Source organism: Mustela erminea, chromosome 19 (genome assembly GCF_009829155.1).
Source record: "Mustela erminea isolate mMusErm1 chromosome 19, mMusErm1.Pri, whole genome shotgun sequence".
Taxonomy (NCBI): domain Eukaryota; kingdom Metazoa; phylum Chordata; class Mammalia; order Carnivora; family Mustelidae; genus Mustela; species Mustela erminea.
The window spans coordinates 48,904,737-48,924,436 of NC_045632.1; the positions used below are offsets into that span (position 1 = coordinate 48,904,737).

General features: G+C 43.8%; 1 protein-coding gene across 3 annotated transcripts in view; it reads left to right on the forward strand.

The window, feature by feature from the left end:
* The first annotated feature begins 882 nt into the window (after positions 1–882).
* ZNRF1 (zinc and ring finger 1) overlaps positions 883–19,700 on the forward strand; it is a 98,306-nt gene continuing 79,488 nt past the window's right edge. For 2 of the 3 annotated variants that reach the window (XM_032323104.1, XM_032323106.1), the window contains exon 1: positions 883–1,909. In XM_032323104.1, the coding sequence (XP_032178995.1) occupies positions 1,486–1,909 (424 nt within the window). In that variant the 5' untranslated portion in view covers positions 883–1,485. The remainder of the gene's footprint in view (positions 1,910–19,700) is intronic. The other variant, XM_032323103.1, reaches the window with a different exon arrangement.

Sequence of the window (19,700 nt, forward strand, 5' to 3'; positions counted from 1 at the left end):
AAAAATGGTTCTTGAATGAATGGATGGATGGATGGACAGATGGATGTCAATATGTGAGAGAGACATATTGCAAAATGCAGACTCGGTGGACAAATACTTATTGAGTACCCACTGTGCATCCCACTATGGTGCATGTTGGAATAAAAGGTAAACAAAACCAGGGACTCGCCTTGGACTAGGAAGTTTCTAAAATTACCAGTTCTGGCTGTGTCTCACTTTCTATGTCACACCTAATCATCTTCAGGATCGCATTTTAGATAAGAAATCCGTCCACTGCTTAAGCCTCAAGTAGGAAGTTCCGATCTACTCTCAGCAAAATTCGGAGTCACAAGAGCTCCAGTGCCAAACAGCTAAAAATTCCCCAAATGCTAGGCTTCCTGATCTGATCTTAGGGGTTCCTGGTTGGGAAACCTCCGCAAGAATGGACAGCACGTCCACCAGAGGGTGCTGTGGGGGCAAATTTGTGCCGGGAGGGAGGCTTGACCAGTGACCCTCAGAGCCAGGTAGGCGTCTCGAGTAATTTTCATTCTTCCTGGCGTTTCCTTCCCAGCCCCTTGAACCGTCGCCGCCCCTCCTCCCATAGGTGGTTCCCCCTCAATAATTAGCCATTTTCAGGACCTCTAAAGAGCGCTGGCTTTGAAAAGACGCCCGACTTCTGTTCCTGACGCCCCGTGGCTCGGGCCACTCGGGTCACAGGCCGGGTCGCGCTGGGTGGGTGGGTGGGGACCTCCTGGGCGTCAGCGGCCGGGCGCCGCAGGGGCCGCGAAGGGGTTAACCCGGCGGGGGGGAGGGGAGGGGGCGCGGGCCGCGCCTGCGCTCTGCCGCCCTCCATTGTCTCCACGGCGGCGAGGATCGCCGGCGAGCGCAGCCCGGGACCGAGCGGGGCGGAGCGGCTGGCGGGGCCGGCGGCGGCTGGAGCGAGAGCGCGACGCGACGCGACCGCGGCTTCCCGAGCTCCGCCTGGCCGCTCAGCGCCGCAGCCCGCCCGAGGCCTGGAGGGGTCCGGGCCGGCGTCCATGGTCGCGGCGTCCTGAGGCGGGGGACGCGCCCGGTGCCCCCAGCCCTCCTCCGCCTCCTCCTGTCCGGCGGGCGGCCTCCTCCGCCGCCTCCCTGCGCCCGCCCGCCGCCTCCCTCCCTCCTTCCCTGCGGCTCCCCCGGCTTTCGGGAGCCCGGGGGCGGCCTGTGGCGCGCCGAGCCCGCGCCGGACTGCGCTTCTTTGGACCTTGAGGGGAAACATGCGTTTGGCTTGGATCGTTTTAAATTCTTAGTTTGGGATCCCCGCCCGCCTGCCTCTTCCGCCCCGCGGGTTTTCTTTCCTTTTTTTTTTTTTATTTTTTTTTTTTTTTTTTTTTTTTCCCTTTTTTTCCTCCCGGTCTCCTTTTTGACTCCCTCCCCCTTTATGCTCGCCCAACCCTCCCCCCGCTGCTGAGAAGTGGGGGAGGGTCTCGGCCTCCAGGTTCCCGCCCCACCGGGGCCCGGGCGAGCATGGGGGGCAAGCAGAGCACGGCGGCCCGTTCTCGGGGCCCCTTTCCGGGGGTCTCCACCGATGACAGCGCCGTGCCCCCGCCGGGAGGGGCGCCCCACTTTGGGCACTACCGGGCGGGCGGCGGGGCCATGGGGCTGCGCAGCCGCTCAGTCAGCTCGGTGGCGGGCATGGGCATGGACCCCAGCACGGCCGGGGGGGTGCCCTTTGGCCTCTACACCCCCGCCTCCCGGGGGACCGGCGACTCGGAGAGGGCGCCGGGCGGCGGAGGGTCTGCGTCCGACTCCACCTATGCCCATGGCAATGGTTACCAGGAGACCGGCGGCGGTCACCATAGAGACGGGATGCTGTACCTGGGCTCCCGAGCCTCGCTGGCGGATGCTCTACCTCTGCACATCGCACCCAGGTGGTTCAGCTCGCACAGTGGTGAGTCCGCGGGCGGTGGAGGCCTCGGAGGGTGGAGTGCAAGGGAGGGCGCGCCGGGGCGCCCCAAACCTTCGCGCGCGCTTGCGAAGATTGGGATGTGGAGTGCGCGACCTGGATCTGTCCGCCTTCCCTTTGGTTCCTGGGGATGAATGGGCTATCTACCCTTTAGAAAAGAGGCTTCCTGCGAGGCTGCGGAACTGGGCGTTTTAGGACTTCAGGCGTTGGTTCACTTGTGGATGAGCAGAGTGAAACCTGCCCATTGAAGTCCCATGTATCGGCATCGCCGTCCTCAGAGAGGAGATCTTGTCTGGCTTATAGCAAGTCGGCCTCGATGCTTCCTTTCTGTCACTGCAGCATTGTGTCTACCTTCCCGTTAACAGGGAGAGGGATCCGGTTTGACCAAGCGGTGTCTCCCAAACAAAGAGTGTGAAAAGAAAGAAAATTGGGGGCAAGTGTTGTTTGGATTAGGGCTCCCACTCTTGCTGAGAGAAGGGGGTGCCCAATTTTGCCACCCCGCTGGAGAGCTGTCTGAATTGTTTAAAATGGAGCAGCCGGAAGGCTGCTGCCATAGACAGGTGTGGCCTGCTGAATGGAGGGCCTAGCCAGGGAGCCTCCCTCTGAGGCTTTGCAGGACCAGGGCTCTGGTGGCGGGTGCTGTATGCATGCAGTAGGCTTGGCTGGGTGACTCTCACATCCCTCCATCGTTTTTCTTCCCTCCATGCCAAGTGCTAGGTCTTCCTGGTAATCTCTACCTTTTTGTCATGGGAGGTTGGACTTCATTGCCTGGATGTTGTTGGTGTGTTACCGGGGGAAGAGGGGGATTCAGAAAATCTGGATGAATTCATTTTGTGAACTTCTGGTGACAGGCCAGCAAAAGGCTGGAGGAGGATTTCCCAGGCCCTGACTGGCAGGGCAGAAAAGGCACTGGCAAGAACTTCTGGAGGAAAACAGGTCTGTCTGCTCACCTAACCTGAGAAGCCAGGTTAGGCTGCTAGAAAATTGGTCAAAAGGGGTGTGGGGCCGCTATTTGCTAATTGGCAAATCAGTGTGAAGAAGTTAACATTTTCAGACTCTTTGGGAGAGTTAAACAAATCTAGATATTGTGTAGAAAGAAGGAAGATTGCCTTATTGAGGGTGTATCTATTGGAACACTGTTCTAGCTATTGTGGAATAGGGTAGACTTTTAAAATCTTTCTTATTTCTGGAAGTAGTCTGGCTTTTGTTTCGATTCTATGAACTTTAATTTGTGAAATAATTTTTGAAGGGGAATTAGTGACTAATTTAGAGTGACACTGGAAAGTGGCTTTTGAATTGCTAAAATGATATTTTAATTCTTTTTTTTTAAAGGTTTTATTTATTGGGGCACGTGGGTGGCTCAGTGGGTTAAAGCCTCTGCCTTCGACTCAGGTCATGATCTCAGGGTCTTGGGATTGAGCCCCTCATCAGGCTCTCTGCTCCGCAGGGAGCCTGCTTCCTCCTCTCTCTCTCTGCCTGCCTCTCTGCCTACTTGTGGTCTCTGTCTGTCAAATAAATAAATAAAATCTTTTAAAAAAAAGATTTTATTTATTTATTTGACACAGAGAGAAATCACAAGTAGGCAGAGAGGCAGGCAGAGGGAGGGGAAAGCAGGCTTCCCGCTGAGCAGAGAGCCCAACTCGGGGCTCCATCCCAAGATCCTGAGATCATGACCTGAGCCGAAGGCAGAGGCTTAACCCACTGAGCCACCCAGGCGCCCCAGTATTTTAATTCTTAAACGGACCTCTAGATACCATCCGAGCTTCCTTGATCTACATCAATCTCTGTCCTGAATAAGATGCAAGGTGTGACTGCTTTGGGCACTTTTAGACATTTGATCATTTTTAGACATCTTGAAATTAAAATTTTTTCTTATAAAATTAGGTCCAGAAAAAGGAAGCTCTATTTGTGAGATGACTGTGATTAACTTTTTAAAAGAACTGTCATTAGTATCCGATTTTAAACTGAAAAGCAGTGCATGATCGTTCTCTAAAATCACAGAATTTGTGTGTTGCAAAACACATGTAATCTTATGGATGCTTATCTGGGGAAGGAGTTCCCGTTTTGGAAATTTCTTAACTGTTTCTTACTAGACGCTTCTTTTTCCTTATTCCACCTGGTACCAGGTTCCATAATGGAGTTAGGAGCTTACAGTTGAATTCCAAAATTTCAGACTCCTCATCTGCGAAACCTGAGTTTAATTTTTTTCATCTAGCTGTGGTGAGGGTAGGAAGAGCCACAGAACCATGAGAATATAGGAAAAGCTGGGGCATAGTAATCCTTCTGGGATCAATATGAAAGTGTGTGTGAGGCTGCTCCTAATATTTGGGTAATACATTCATTTTCCAAATTTTATATAGATATACGTACACACTTTTTGAAAAGTAATCTTTATACCCAGTGTGGGGCTTCAACTCACGACCCCAAGATCGAGGCTCATGCTGTACTGACTGAGCTAGACAGGCCCCCTGGGTAATACATTTTTTTATAGGACTGTCCTTTTCTAACATTTTGAGCATACCTGGTCCTGCCCACTACATGCCTCCACAAAATTCCCCAATGCTCTTGGTGCAGGAGCGGGACACCATCCTGACTGACAACCACTTGTTCAGGGATTCATTCTTTTATTCAAATAAAATAATTAGTTTTTCCTTTGCAGTTCATTTACCATGAACCTTCACATTTCCAGTCTTCTGCACTGGTAGTTCTGTCTCACTTTCCGGAACAGGCCACAGGACCTTCCTTCCAGGACATCCCTTTCCTCTCTTGTTTATTGCTGTAAGAAGAGAAACTTGTTTCTATTTTGGAGCCTTGGGTAAGGCCAAGCAGTTTTTGCTCCTGTGTCGTAAGAGTGAAGGATAAGGACTTTGGTGCACAATTGACTAGATGCCTAGAAGTTGATGGCATGTTGTTGCTTGTGTTTTTAAGGTGCTTTTGGAAATCTTCATGGGCACCGACAACAGTTGTCAGTGAAATAAGCAGGGGAGTTCAGGGTACACGAAGCTTCCTCGGAGGGAGAGAGCTGATGTTGTGTCTGGAGGTAAAATACTAGGGTCTCTGGACCTCCTCAGAGTAGCTGTGACCTTGGGGAAGACACATCACCTCTCTTGAGCCTCGTCTTTGTTATTTTAAAAATAGACGTGTTAGTCTTTGGCAGCCAGCCTGGAAAGGTTATTCCCCAGGTCCTGTGAGGATCCGTAGCCATCACATTTGTCTTCTCTCGGTTCCTACGCTTCCCCAGGTTGTGAACCTTACACGCCCTGCTCCCTGTAATTGGCATGCTTTCCCTTCCATTCTGTTTTTGGGTAGTTCTTTCTGATCCCTCATGACTTAGACTTAAATTCCTCCTTAGAGACCGCTCTTAAAATTTGCCTTCCTCCTCTGGATCTTTCCAGCCACTCACCTGTTACCTTAACAGCACTTCACACACTTTATAAGTATTTTATTTTATCTGGTTTGCCTTTTCTATTTAGTTTGACTGATTTTTAAGTGCCATGAGAATAGGATTGGGCCTCTTGCTCACTACTGTATCGCTTGCACTGTGTGTGCCTGGCACAAATATTTGTCGAGGGAATGAATCTGAGTGCCTCCTGTCCATCATCTCATTTAATCAACCCTATAACTGTGAGGTAGGCGGTTTCGTCCCCATTTTACAGGTGAGGAAACAGAGATGTAGGGCAAGGTCAGGAGCAGACACAAGGTCAGATAGTGAAGAGGTGGCAGAGCTGGGGTTGGAATATAGGTCTGCTGGTGTTAGAACCTGGGCTCGTAACCATTACACTGCACTGCCTCCCATCCTAGAACACCAGGAAGCTGGCTAGTGTCCTGGAAATCCTGCTGGCCTGCGAGCCAGAGCACTAGGCTCATCTGCTGGTTGGGCTATCAAATAACGGCCTGACTTGTGACCATGGGCACGTGACTCATTTAACCTCAGAGGCGCTGTTTTCTCACCCGGAACATGGTCGTAATGCCTGTCCTGCTTACCTCTCAGAGTCGTCGGGGGTGGAGGGGTCTCATGAACTAGTGTTTACAAAAGCCAAATAGAAAACGTAAGCAAAGTGGGGGGGGGGGGTTCCTGTAGGGGCACTTCTACAGTTCTCTGCCTTCTTCCCTCCGAGCAGAAGGTGCTAGGCAGGGAGATTGAGAACTGTGTGAACTGTTTCCCCAAAATGGAAGCTACTGCTCTCTGCTGAAACCTGACCTACATTGGTGGGCCGTTGATAATAACGAAGACCGTCGAGAAGAGCTGTTTTAGAAGATGAGAGTTAGTGTCCCTTCCTTTCCACTTTAAAGTGTCAATTTTGCTATAAGGTGTTTAACCTCCAGATGGTCTTCTGCGTGATGTTCTGGAGATCTGGTTCTCAGAACATGGATTTCTGGGGCGTCTGGGTGGCTCAGTTGGTTAAGTGTCTGCCTTCGGCTCAGGTCCTGGGATCAGAAAAATCTAAACTGTTCTCTGTTGTCCCCAAGTCATCAGCGGGGCTGATAGAAGGTAACTTTTGCTAAGTCTTGGACCAAGCTGGCAGGACATCTCCTGGATTCTATTTGCTGCCATTCTAGGATTCTCAGGTGATTTAATTGTCTCCTCTTAAATAATTTAAAAAGTTGCCAATTCCATTGGAGGGGATCAGAAAGCCTCTTTGTGCTTCACCATAGGTGTGCTAGAGGTAATGGTCCTTTACATGGCTTCTGGGGAAGGAAAAGCATTCTGTGGTCTTCAGAGAGCAAGATGGGTCTCCTACCCTGCAAAAGTTCTATTTTTTTTTTTTTTTTTTTTTTTTTTTTAAGATTTTATTTATTTATTTGAGAGAGAGACAGTGAGAGAGAACATGAGCGAGGAGAAGGTCAGAGGGAGAAGCAGACTCCCCATGGAGCTGGGAGCCCGATGTGGGACTCGATCCCGGGACTCCAGGATCATGACCTGAGCCGAAGGCAGTCGTCCAACCAACTGAGCCACCCAGGCGCCCCCAAAAGTTCTATTCTTAATGAAAATCTTTCTGTACAGCGGAGTTTATAGTTCTCTGTTACTATGAGGGCTTATTTTCTACAAAATAAAAATTTTAAAAGTTCCCTTGAGAAGCTGATAATTCCTTGAAGGTCACAGTTCACTCTTCCTCATTGGGGTTTGAAAGGTGTTGCAAGAAACAGTGGCTTGGCTCTTAAAGTGTTTGTTTTATGGGATGTGTGCATTTAGCTACTAAATAAAGACACACCCCAAATATGTCATAAGGAGTACTCTGAGCCAGGCCGTTCTGCACCAAGGAAATGCAATTCTAGTTCCTTTTGAGAAAAGAAACCTGCTTTGTATTGTACAAATGTGATACTCAACACAAGCTTCTAGGGCACTCATTTTAGTAAATCTGATTATAAAACTAAACATCAATTTCAACAGTTCCAAAATTAGAAGAAACTTCATAGAGAAGTGGTTGTAACAGTCAGACTAGTCTTGTTCCTGCTAATCCTTAAATAGGGTGCTTCTAGTGATCATGGGTCATTGAAGCTATAGTTCTAGAATCCTAAAGATAGCTCCAAGCCTAAATCCTAATCCCAGTCAGGGATTTAGAATGCTGGAGGAGTTTAAATTACCATCTCTTTCTTTTCTAAGCGTTGTCATGGCCTAATCTGTATCAGATCATCCCTAGTGATTATTAGTGTACAGAAGGCATTTGTCATAGAACCAGCAGTTTTCACTTCTGAATCTTATTTTCTCATAAGGTCAGAGGTTTATCCTTGAATGCAACACATGGGTTCTTCTCATAAGGTCAGAGGTTTATCCTTGAATGCAACACATGGGTTCCTGGTTTTGGTAGTTGAGGAGTAAGTTTTGGGTATGAATGAATAACCTGAAAACCAGTTACAACCCTCAAGTGTGAAGCAGATAAGGAGCTAAGTTTAATCTTAAAGCAGCAGCTAGGGGTAGCTTCTGGACCGAAGAGACTGTTTACCCCGAAATCTCCCTGGAGTTGTTAGAACTGAGAGTGCAGCCTTCCTCTGCTGGAATTAAAGAGGAAGGGGGAATTCATCGGGTCTCTATAAACACCAAGGTAAAGGAGGGCATGGTAAGAATTTATAGCGCACTCTTTGGATCTGTAACAAGGAGGCAGAAGCAAGAGCTCTCTTGATTTCTGTGAATGGTTCAAGGGGTTTTCAATCTTGACGGCCCCCATATTCTCTGGGGGGCTTTTTAACAATGCAGATGACTGGACCTCACTCCCAGAATTCAGTAGAGCTAAGGAGACACTGAAGAAGCTGAACTTGGAACAAATGATTCTGAAAATTCTCATCCCAAACAAAAAAAGAAGTCTGAATGCTTTTTGGTGCACTCATTAATGTTATTTTCAGTATTACTAAACGAATCAAGTGTCTCCAAAGCAGGATCCATACAGATCTTCCTTTCAGCTGCTCCAGAGGCTGGATTCACCCAGCAAGAGCATTGCTCATGGTTTGATGTTTTTCTTTTACATGGAACTGAGCATTTTTCTCCCAGAGATAGGCCTGAGCCCATCTGCCTTGGTCCTGAGAATTGAAGTTGCTCAGAACAGAAGGTAATTGTGGCAGTGTCCCTTCTCCTTCTGTGCTTGCCTTCCCCCTGATTTTTCTCCTAAGGCACAGCTGCCTTTGGCTGCTTGTGCTACAGAAGGGCTTGCTGAGCTAGATCCTCTTTTATGTGTCCCCAGCCAGCAGCTAGAGAAGATCCTCGAATGAATCCAGACTTTAAATGGACAAAATACCTACTTTTCCTTTTTTCCTGGAGACCCAAAACTCTGAGACCTTTTGAGTGTGTGTATGGAAATCTGTTGAGCCAAGACATTCATTTATTCAGCTGCCAGTCACTGAGTGTCTCCAGTATCCTAGGACTTGTGTGAGGTGCGGGGAATATATTTTTAATATAAGGGTGATTAACATTACTTTGTTCTTTCTAAGAATTTTGTTCCTTACTCCTTAAGAGAGAGTCGGAATCTTGCAGCTTAAGGGGAGATTTTTACCTTCTCCAAACAAATTCAAGGTTGAACAAACAAATTCAAGGTTTCGTCTCTGAGGCTGCTCTCTGGATGGTGTTTGCTCCCTGCTCTTCACGGACAGTCTTCATTCTTTCCTTAACCCTGTTTCTGGGCTGGAGCAGGTGATTTTTCTTTGTGGTTGCAGCCCACTGCGTGTTAAGAAATTCCTCATGTAGCCTCATACAAGTGGTCCTGTATCTTCTCAGTGAGAACATCTAAAGGAAAAACTGTTTTTGCAAACTCTTCATGTGTACCTCTGGCTTTGGTGTCTTTGTCATCCCTAGAGCCACATTTCTTTTTGGTCATTGAACACGGTTTTCTAGAAGCATGATCCACCACTTTAGTAATCTTGTCTCTGTAAAATTTATCCCAAGCCACAAATACCCATAAGGAAATATGAGGAATGGTTTTTCCCCTTGGTCTTGTATGTCTCTGAGCTCCACAACGTTGACACTTAGTGCTATTTTTGGTGATTTTTATTTTTATTTTTAAAGATTTTATTTATTCCTTTGAGAGAGAGAGTGAGACAGACAGAGTGAGAGAGCATGAGAGGGGAGGTCAGAGAAGAGGCAGACTCCCCATGGAGCTGGGATCCCCGTGTGGGACCTGATCCCTGAACTCCAGGATCAAGACCTGAGCTAAAGGCAGTCACTTAACCAACTGAGCCACACAGGTGCCCTTTAAGTGATTTTTAAAGCTTTGTTTATGATAGCCATCGTTGGTGACTGAAACGTCCTCCCTACCTCCCCCGAATAATTATTAAATGTGTGTTATTTTTGAGTTTTGGGGTTTTTTTTTTTTTCTTTTCTGAAAATAAAGGGTTTGAAGGAATGTTCCCTGCTCAGAGATTTAATATGGGCTTTGGCTGTAGGATGATACCTTAATTTTTGGAGAAACCTCACTTTATATTTAGGAATATGTAGTCATCTTGATCTTAGTGAATTAGGTTTGTCATAGCTTGGCTCCAGCTTTCTCGTTGGTAGTACCCTTTAGCCCCCTAAAAAGTATGATTAAAGAAGCCATTGCTTCACAAGGAGTCGTTCTGAAATTGGTCAGCTTTGCCGTACAGTATCTCTTAAGGTCAAAATTTATTTGTTAGCATGTGGGAGAAACTTACATCTGGAGTCTTCCAGATGATCTGGGCAGAGGGGGGAGAACCCAAGACCCTAGACCCCAGCTGTTTTGGTCACTTTGCCCATATTTCTCAACTCTTTGAAGATGTTTTCATTTGATTCCTCTCCAGTAACCCTTTTTTTTTCCTGCTAACAGGGTGCTTTTCCTTAGGGAGAGCCATTAGAATTCTTTTATCCCGATGTCTGCCTGAGTACTCTGGGAATCCTACAAGGATTTGAGGGAGTCCTTGGGATTCCAGCCCAAACCAATGAAGTACTTGCCTACCATAAATACAAATTAGCTTTTTGTGATATGGTTCTATTCTGTTTAGATAATTTACACGTTTAATGCCTTGTAAAATATAATGCTATCTAAGACAGCTTTTCAGAGAAACTCTGTTTTGACACCACTCACTACGGTAACGCATCACCACATACCCCATGTACACCATATATTATTAGATTTCCGCCGTCCTGGTCACATGTGGCTGCAGTAGTCATACCATTGCAGCCAGCTGCCCTGGGGAACTATGGCAAGTCTCATACCTCTGATGAGGGCTGGTTTACACTCGCTGAACAAGCCCAGCCTTGTTGGCTGTATTTAATCCGTCTATTCCCTACCTCTTCCCTCAGCCCAGAGGCCAAGTGCAACATGAAAGGATAGTGAATCTGAGCATCTCCAGTATTTTGAGGTATAGGGATCGCCTATGAAGTGGCAGGCCTTTGAGAAATAGTATTATGAGCTGTTCTGTTTTTGCTGTGGCTTTAGAAAACCTTTGGATTCTTCTACTGAAAATTTGTTTAAAAAAAAAAATCTTTTTAATGAAATAGTGACTCACAAAGCAGCCACTCCTTCTCATAATAGCATTTCTCACCAGGGGAATTTTTGGTAGCTGTTGGGGGAGGGATTTGAGTAGGTTGTGGATGATAAATCCCTGGGTGGAACATAACCAGAGGCTGCCATGTCAGAACTCTGGTGCTTTCCACGCTGACAGTGAGCCCTGAATTCAGAGTGCAGCACAGCAGAATAGAATGGGGAAGGCCTGTGCCCAGTGAATTGCCACAGTAGCATGACCAATGAGATTGGAGTCGAACATTCAAACTCAGTTCATTAAAACACCGTTGTCGTGTAAGAGGATCATGAAACTGAGGCCTTGGGTGAGAGGGCCTGAGGCCCCTTAGGGGAGGAGCATCACATTTCTGGATTAAGGGATGGCTGTGGACCTAATGATGACAATAGAAGAGTCAGGAATATGCCTTCTTTTTCCATAGTGTGAAATGGTGGCCTGGTGCTTGGCGCTGACTGTGGGACTACTTTACAAGGAGACAATTCATACAAGGTCATCTGCGCTCTGAAGGTTTTAGGTCCTAATAAAGCCTTTACAGGGACACCCAAAGTGAACACATGACCCGTCCAGCCTCTGTAGGATGGTGAAAAGGAAATGTTAGGGATAGTAAGAGTTTAGAACACACCAGGATTATGCTGTCTGCATCCAAAATGCTGTCCTCAACCCCTCTGGCCGCCCAAACCAGAGCTTTAACTGTTCCCAACTTCAGTGACCTACAGCTCCTCAGTCCTCGCGTCTGAACCACTGTCTTATGTAAGCTACAGACAGAGGAAAGTCTGAAAGGTTATTACAACCGTGTTAAGATTTGCTTTCCTTTGGAAAGTCGTGGCTGTCTCCACTCCATGTTTTCCTGGCTTTGTACTTTTCTTCAAAGCCTCTTCCCAGTTCCAAGGCCCCAGAGCTCAATAAAGGGGAACAGGAAGTCAGCATTTAATGCCCAAGAGCCAGCAATAACTAATAGAGAAAAGGGCACAAACAAGGGACTCAGAGGGGGTTTTCTGGGCCTGAAAGCTCTCAGGCCTGTAGGATTATAGACCCATCCCTCGGAGATGACTTTGACCAGGCCTTCAAACAAGGAAAGAGTAAGAGGAACCTCTACTCTAAGAGGACTTTTTCTTGGGTAATATAGTGGAGACTCCACATTTTTTTTTTAAAAAAGATTTTATTTATCACAAGTAGGCAGAGAGGCAGGGGGAAGCAGGCCTCCCTGCCAAGCAGAGAGCCCAATGCGGGGCTCGATCCCAGGACCCTAGGACCATGACCTGAGCGGAAGGCAGAGGCTTTAACCCACTGAGCCACCCAGGCGCCCTGGAGACTCCACATTTTTAATTGATGTCATAATTGCAAAGTATCTTTTGCCTAAGGAGTTCAAAACACTGAAGGAAAAAGTGATGGTCACTTTTTTTAAATTAAGTTTTTAATTTTAATTCCAGTATAGTTAACATACAGTGTTAAATTAGTTTCAGAGATGCAATATATACAATATATACAATTCAATATATATAATACACAATTCAACAGTTCTCTATATAACCCAGTGTCCATCACTGATAGGTATACTCTGAACTCCCAGCACCTATTTCTTGCATTCCCCCCACCACCTGCCCTCTGGCAACCATCAGTTTGTTCTCTGTAGTTAAGAGTCTGGGGCGCCTGGGTGGCTCAGTGGGTTAAAGTCTCTGCCGTCGGCTCAGGTCATGATCTCAGGGTCCTGGGATTGAGCCCCACATAGGGCTCTCTGCTCAGCAGGAGCCTGCTCCCCACCCCCTTTGCCTGCCTCTCTGCCTACTTGTGATCTCTGTCTGTCAAATAAATAAATAAAATCTTAAAAAAAAAAAAAGTCTTCCTTGGTTTGCCTCTCTTTTTTTTCCTCATTTGTTTTGTTTCTTAAATTCCACATATGAGTGGAATCATGTGGTATTTGTCTTTCTCTGACTGATGTATTTATTTAGCATTATACTGTCTCGCTCCATCAGTGACATTGCAAATGGCAAGCTTTCATTCTTTTTTATGGCTGAGTAATATTCCATTGTATGTATACACCACATCTTCTTTATCTGTTCAGCTATTGGTGGATTCTTGGGTTGCTTGTCGTTTAGCTATTGTAGATGATGCTGTAGTAAACATAGAGATGCATGTATCCCTTTATGAATTATCGTTTTCGTACTTTTGGGGTAGATACCCAGTAATGTGATTATTGGGTTATAGGGTAGTTCATTTTTAACTTTTTACATTTTGCTTATTTAAGTGATCTATACACCCCCAAGTAGGCTCCAACTCACAACTCTGAGAATCAGGTCTTTTGACTGAGCCAGCTGGGTATCCCTTTATGTGCCTATTTTTATGCCAGTACCATACTGTTTTGATTACTACAGCTTTGTATTATAACTTGAAGTCGGGAATTGTGAGGGGTTTTTTTTGTTTTTGTTTTTGTTTTCAAGATTGCTTTGGATATTTGGGGTCTTTTTGGTTCCATACAAATTTTAGGATTGTTTGTACTAGCTCTGTTGAAAAATGCCATTGGTATTCTGATGGGCATTGTGTTAAATGTGTAGATTACTTTGTGTGCTATACTTTGGGTACTTTGGGCATTATAGATGTTTTAACAATAGTTGTTCTTCCAACCCGTGAGCATGAAATGTCTTTCCATTTCTTATCGTCCTTCTGAATTTCTTTCATCAGTGTTTTACAGTTTTCAGAGTGCAGGTTTTTCACATCTTTGGTTAAGTTTATTCCTAGATATCTTACTGTTTTTGGTGCAATTATAAATGAAATTGTTTTCTTAATTTCACTTTCTGCTGCTTCATTATTAACATATAGGAATGCAACAGATTTCTGTACATTGATTTTTATATCTTGCCACTTACTAAATTATTGATTCTAGTAGTTTTTTGGATTTTCCATATATAGTATGATGTCATCTGCAAATAGTTGAGGTTTTACTTCTTCCTAACCAGTTTCAATGCCTTTTATTTCCTTTGATTATCTAATTGCTGTGACTAGGACTTCCAGTACTATGTTGGATAAAACTGGTGAAAGTGGACATCCTTGTCTTGTTCTTGACCTTAGGGCAAGAGTTCTTAGATTTCCCCATTCAGTACGATGTTAACTGTGGGGTTTTCATACATAAGACTTTTATAATGTTAAGGTATGTTCCCTCTAGACCTACTTTGTTGATGGTTTTTATTACAAATGGATGTTTTACTTTATCAAAATTTTTCTGCAAGGCAGTGATCACTTGCCTTTTTTTTTTTTTTAAAGACTTTTATTTATTCATTTGACACACAGAGAGAGCACAAGCAGATAGAGAGACAGAGAGAGGGAGAAACAGACTCCCCAAGCCTGATGTAGGGCTCAATCGCAGGACCCCAGGATCATGACCTGAGCTGAAATCAGACACTTAACCGACTGAGCCACGCAGGCACCCCAATCACTTTCATAAAATATCATGAATTACTTGCCCACCTTCTTTTCCTCAGGGTACATCTTGTCATAGGATCCAGACTGGAGCTTGACCCTTCCTTCTCCTGTCTGTTTACTTATATTAAATGAACTCTAAAGTTTCTGTCCTATGATTGCAAAATGGAAAAGTCACAGGATTTTATACTATCTCAATTTTTGGCTTCACTTGCACATTTCAAGAGATCAGATACTAGTATGACTGAATAGGAGCTCTGATGTCTTGGAATCTTTTCCAAAATAACTATTGTAGGCATTCAAAAGAGATAATGTTTTTACCTACCAAACAGATTAATAAATAAATAAATAAACCATTATAGATGAAATCGCATAAATCCCACCCCATTCCTATATTTTTTTCTTCCCTCCCTAAAGGTATTCACTGCCTGACTCTCCTGTTCATCATCCTCTCCATATATTCTTTATTTCAGGTTTCTGCTAAAACAATATTCATTTAATTCATATAAACATTATCATAATGACTCTATCCTTTTATATCCATATATAATGTAGATACATATATATATCCCCAAATGAATTTGAGATCTGTCAGTCCCTCATCATAGTACTTATTGCTTATGTTGACACATTCATTTTCACTATTGTATTCTGTTGTATGACTGACTCTACCACAAATATCACCATTTCTCAATCCATTCTTTTACAATGGGTATTAAAGTTATTTTCAGTTGCTTTGAGAATTTTTTCAGTTTCTTTACATTCTTTTACATTCTTTACATTTCTTTTCAGTTTCTTTGAGTGAGAGTGTTTTTTAGGGTACATCCTTAGTTGTGAAATAGCTGGGCCAGAGGTATATATATCTTCAGCTTTTAGAGAGATAGTGCCCTCTGGCTCTCCAATATGCTTGTACCAGTTTTCATTCCCCAAAATAGCATATTTTCACTTCCTCCGTGCCCCTTGCCAAAACTTCATTATCATCATACTTTAATTTTTGGCAAGCTCTGGTGGGTATGAAATGGAATACCACTGTGATTTTGTTATTTATGTATTTGATAAGGTGCATTTACATATAATTAATATATTAATATCATATATTTAAATGTTTTCTTCTATGAAATGCTTGTTCATATCTTTTACCCAGATTTATGTTGGATCTTTTATCCTTTTAACTAGTTTGTATGAATTTGTGTTTTTGTTTTGTTTCCAGACAATTATTATTTGTTGTCATATGTAATGCAGATGTATTCTCCCAGTGTGTGGCTTCTCTCTTTATTCTTTCTGTGATTTGTTACAGTTAACTTAATTGTGTAATTGAATATTCCACTGTTTTTCCTTACACCATATGCATTTTGTGTCTTAAGAAAGATTTTCTTTGCCCGAGGTCATAAAGATATTACCTTACATTTTCATCTAAAAGTTTTTAACTTTTGCCTTTCACATTTAAGTCCTTAATCCCTGGAGAATTAAATTGTTTGAATGGAGTAGGGTGAGGATATCTTTCTTTTTCCGTATGACTACTAGCTCTCCCAGCAGCAAGTGATGAATGGTGAAGTTCTTCCCTACTGATTTGCAAAGCCCCCTCCGTCATATATCAAGTTTCCTTCCAGGCCTGTATTTGTTCCTGGGCTTTTTGTTCTGTTCCATTGGTCAATTTGTCTATCCTTGTGCTAACACTTACTTAATTACTGTAGTTTTGTCTTGCTGTGTGGAAGGGCACATCCTTTCATCTTGTTATTCTTTTTCAAAGCTGTGTTGTCTAAGTGAAGCTTTCTAGGGGACAAATAAGGGAATCAGGATAGAATAAACAAAATGAAGTACAGAGTGCTAGGAACTGCTCTGTTTATAGCTGGTATTCTTAATGACAGGACATCTGGCAAACTGACCCTAATGGGCAGTTTCAAATTTTTTCCCTTACTATGTTGTACAAACAATAACGTTTCCCTGTGTCTTTGTATTGCAAACAGCAGAATAAACAGTTCTTTCTGTATGTTACAATAACAATAAAAACAACAGAAACCGGTTAGCTATTTTTGGCACTTAATGCTCCCAGAATCAGCTTTGTCAACTTCTATGGGGGAAAAGCCATTAGAATATTTATTGGAATTACATTGAGTTTCTCAGTTGCCATCTTTATAAATTTGAGTCTACCTATGAACCTGATGGGAATGGGTTTGTAGATACAATAGAATTTTTAAGTATTTTTTAAAGCTTTGAAATAATTTCAGATTTACAGAAAAGGTGCAAAATTTGCACAAAGAAATATTGCATTTGTGTCACCCAGAATCCTCGGATGTTACTAGGAAGTCATAAATAATTGAATGTCCAATTCAATTGGATAAAAATGTCCAGTGACTCTGTAAAGTAGCTTAAGATGTTAATGAAACTTCTCAAATATGAGGGGCCTACGTTGACCTTCTCCTAGAAAAGGAAAAACCACATGATCTTAAAAATGACATGGTGTCTGAAGGGGTGGCTAGATCTAATGCTGAGATCTGTTTTCATCAGAGCTGGTCTGTATCCTTACCATGAACCTTTGCTCCCAAGGTTTGTACTCTGGTCCCATCTGTTGAAATAGGGGCTTGTCGCCCATAGTTCAAATCAAATCTGCTTCAGTATGACATGACATGAGACTATGTCCTGGAGTCTTGACTCAGCTGAGCTGGAGGTGCCTTCATGGGAGGAATGGGACACCCCTCTCTTGGGAGAGGCAGTGTAGGATACCCATTAAGATTGTAGGCTTGGAGGGGTGCCTGGGTGGCTCAGTGGGTTAAGCTTCTGCCTTCGGCTCAGGTCATGATCTCAGGGTCCTGGGATCGAGTCCCACATCAGGCTCTCTGCTCAGCAGGATGTCTGCTTCCCCCACCCCTCTCTGCCTGCCTCTCTGCCTACTTGTGATCTCTGTCTGTTAAATAAATAAATAAAATCTTTAAAAAGAAAAAAGATTGCAGGCTTGGAGCCAGACTGCCTTAGGTCTGAATCCCAGGGTAACTGAGTTTTAGTTCCGGAATCTTAGGCAAGTGATTTACCCTTCCTTGCACCATAATTTCTTTAATTGTAAAGTAAGGCTAATAATAATTATATCTATCATGTGGGACTATATGAATTAAACAAATTTGTAGGCATAAACACACCGTTCAAAATAGTGCCCGGTAGGTAATAAGTATTCTGTAAATATAACCTCATGTTATTACTTAATGTTTTTGGATAAAGCTTTATAATTTTTAAAGATCTTGAATCCCCTTTGTTAGATTTATCACTAGGTACCTTGTTTTTGCATTATTACTGTAAGTAGCTTTATATTTTTTAATAATCATTTTAGATTTCTTATATATTTGGCAAATTTGCTGAACTCTTAGAAAGAAAGAGACTGAGTATAATAATTATAATGTGAAACGTCTACAGAGAAAATTCAAGAGAATCACATCTGCAAATAACCACTCTTTAGTTCCTTCTTTTCTAATCCTCTTCTGTGTCACTTCTTTTTCTTTTAAGATTGCAGGCTAGTTCCTCCAGTAAAAAGTTTGTGTGAGTCGGTAATCATGGGCATCCTTGTTTTTCCTCTTATTAAAGGGAGTGCTTCTTGCATTGGAACCATTGTCTGTTTGGGGTCAATTTCCTTTATTCCCTTCTATTCTTAATTTGTTTATCACAGGTGGCTCTTTGATCAGATTTTTCCCTTGCATGTATTCAGATGGTCTTTCTCCCTCCATCTATTAATGATTACATTAATAGGTTTTATAATGTTTAACTATCCTTATCTTCTTGAAGTAAGCCCTGCTTGGCTGTGGTACATACATTTTTTTATAAATTGCTAGATTTAATATGTGAATATTCTACTTGGGATTTCTGCATATATGTTATGAAATTTCACTCATAATTTTATTTTCTTCTATTGCTACTATGGTTAATGTAGAAATTTTTTTTTTAAGATTTTATTTATTTGTCAGAGAGAAAGGAGAGCAAGTGCACAAGCAGGGGGAGCAGCAGGCAGAGGGAGAAGCAAACTCCCCGCTGAGCAGGGAGCCTGTCGTGGGCCTCCATCCCAGGGCTCATGGACTGTGACCTGAGCTGAAGGCAGATGTTTAACCAACTGAGCCACCCATGGGTCCCAAAAGTTAATGAAGACTTTTAAAAGGAGTTTAGGAATATGTATATGTTCATTCTCTTCTAGAATTTGTACAAAGGTCTGTTAGAGTTCTGGCTGCAAACAGATTGCACACCCAGAGAAGTAATGGAATCAAATTTAATTGAAGAGACAGTTTAAAGGTGTGGGCAGGATTAAAGGCACTAACAGTGGATGACTGAAGCATCCAGAGATTGGCCCCGGTGGCAGTCTGTTAGCACTTCTGAATCCCAGGTACAAGGGGATGGGAGCTCTTTTTTTTTTTTTTTTTTAAGTTTTTCTTTATTTATTTGACAGACAGAGATCACAAGTAGGCAGAGAGGCAGGCAGAGATAGAGGAGGAAGCAGGCTCCCTGCGGAGCAGAGAGCCTGATGTGGGGCTCGATCCCAGGACTCTGGGACCATGACCCGAGCCGAAGGCAGAGGCCTCAACCCACTGAGCCACCCAGGCGCCCCGGGGATGGGAGTTCTTATTGAATCTGGTAAGAGGGCCGCCTGGGTGGCTCAGGGAGTTAAGCCTCTGCCTTTGGCTCAGGACATGATCTCAGGGTCTTGGAATTGACCCCCGCATTGGGCTCTATGCTCAGCGGGGAGCCTGCTTCCCCCCTCTCTCCGCCTGCCTCTCTGCCTCCTTGTGATCTATCTCTGCCAAATAAATAAATAAAATCTTAAACAAACAAACAAACAAACCTGGTGAGAACTCTGGCTCCGGGAAAGATCTTGCATGTAAAATTGTCCTGTAAAAGTGTCTGGGCCTAGCGCTTTTTTTTTCCATGGGTAAGTTTTTATTTAATATGATTCAAGTTCTTCAGTGTTATTGGTATATTTGAGTTTCCTATTCTTGTGTCAGTTTTGATAAGGCCTATATGTCCAGGCAATCTCTGTGTCTATGCCTGTATTATGTCCTCCTTTCCATTCCTATTATTTGTAAGTTTTCTCTTTATTCTTGATTAGTCTTACCAGAGCTCAGTTTTATTAATTTATTTTCAAAGGACCAGCTTTTGATTTTGATTACCTTTTATTCCCCCCACATTTTGTTGCTTTCTGCCTTTTTAAAAAAGATTTTATTAGAAAAAGAGAGAGAGAGCACATGCAAGCAAGGGGAAGGGCAGAGGGAGAGAAAATCTTAAGTAGACTCCCCACTGAGTATAGAGCCTCATGCTGGGTTTGATCCTTCAACCCTGAGATCATGACCTGAACCAAAATCAAGACTTAGAGGCTTAACTGACTGAGACAGGCTCTGTGCTTTCTGCTCTTAACTGTATTTTATCT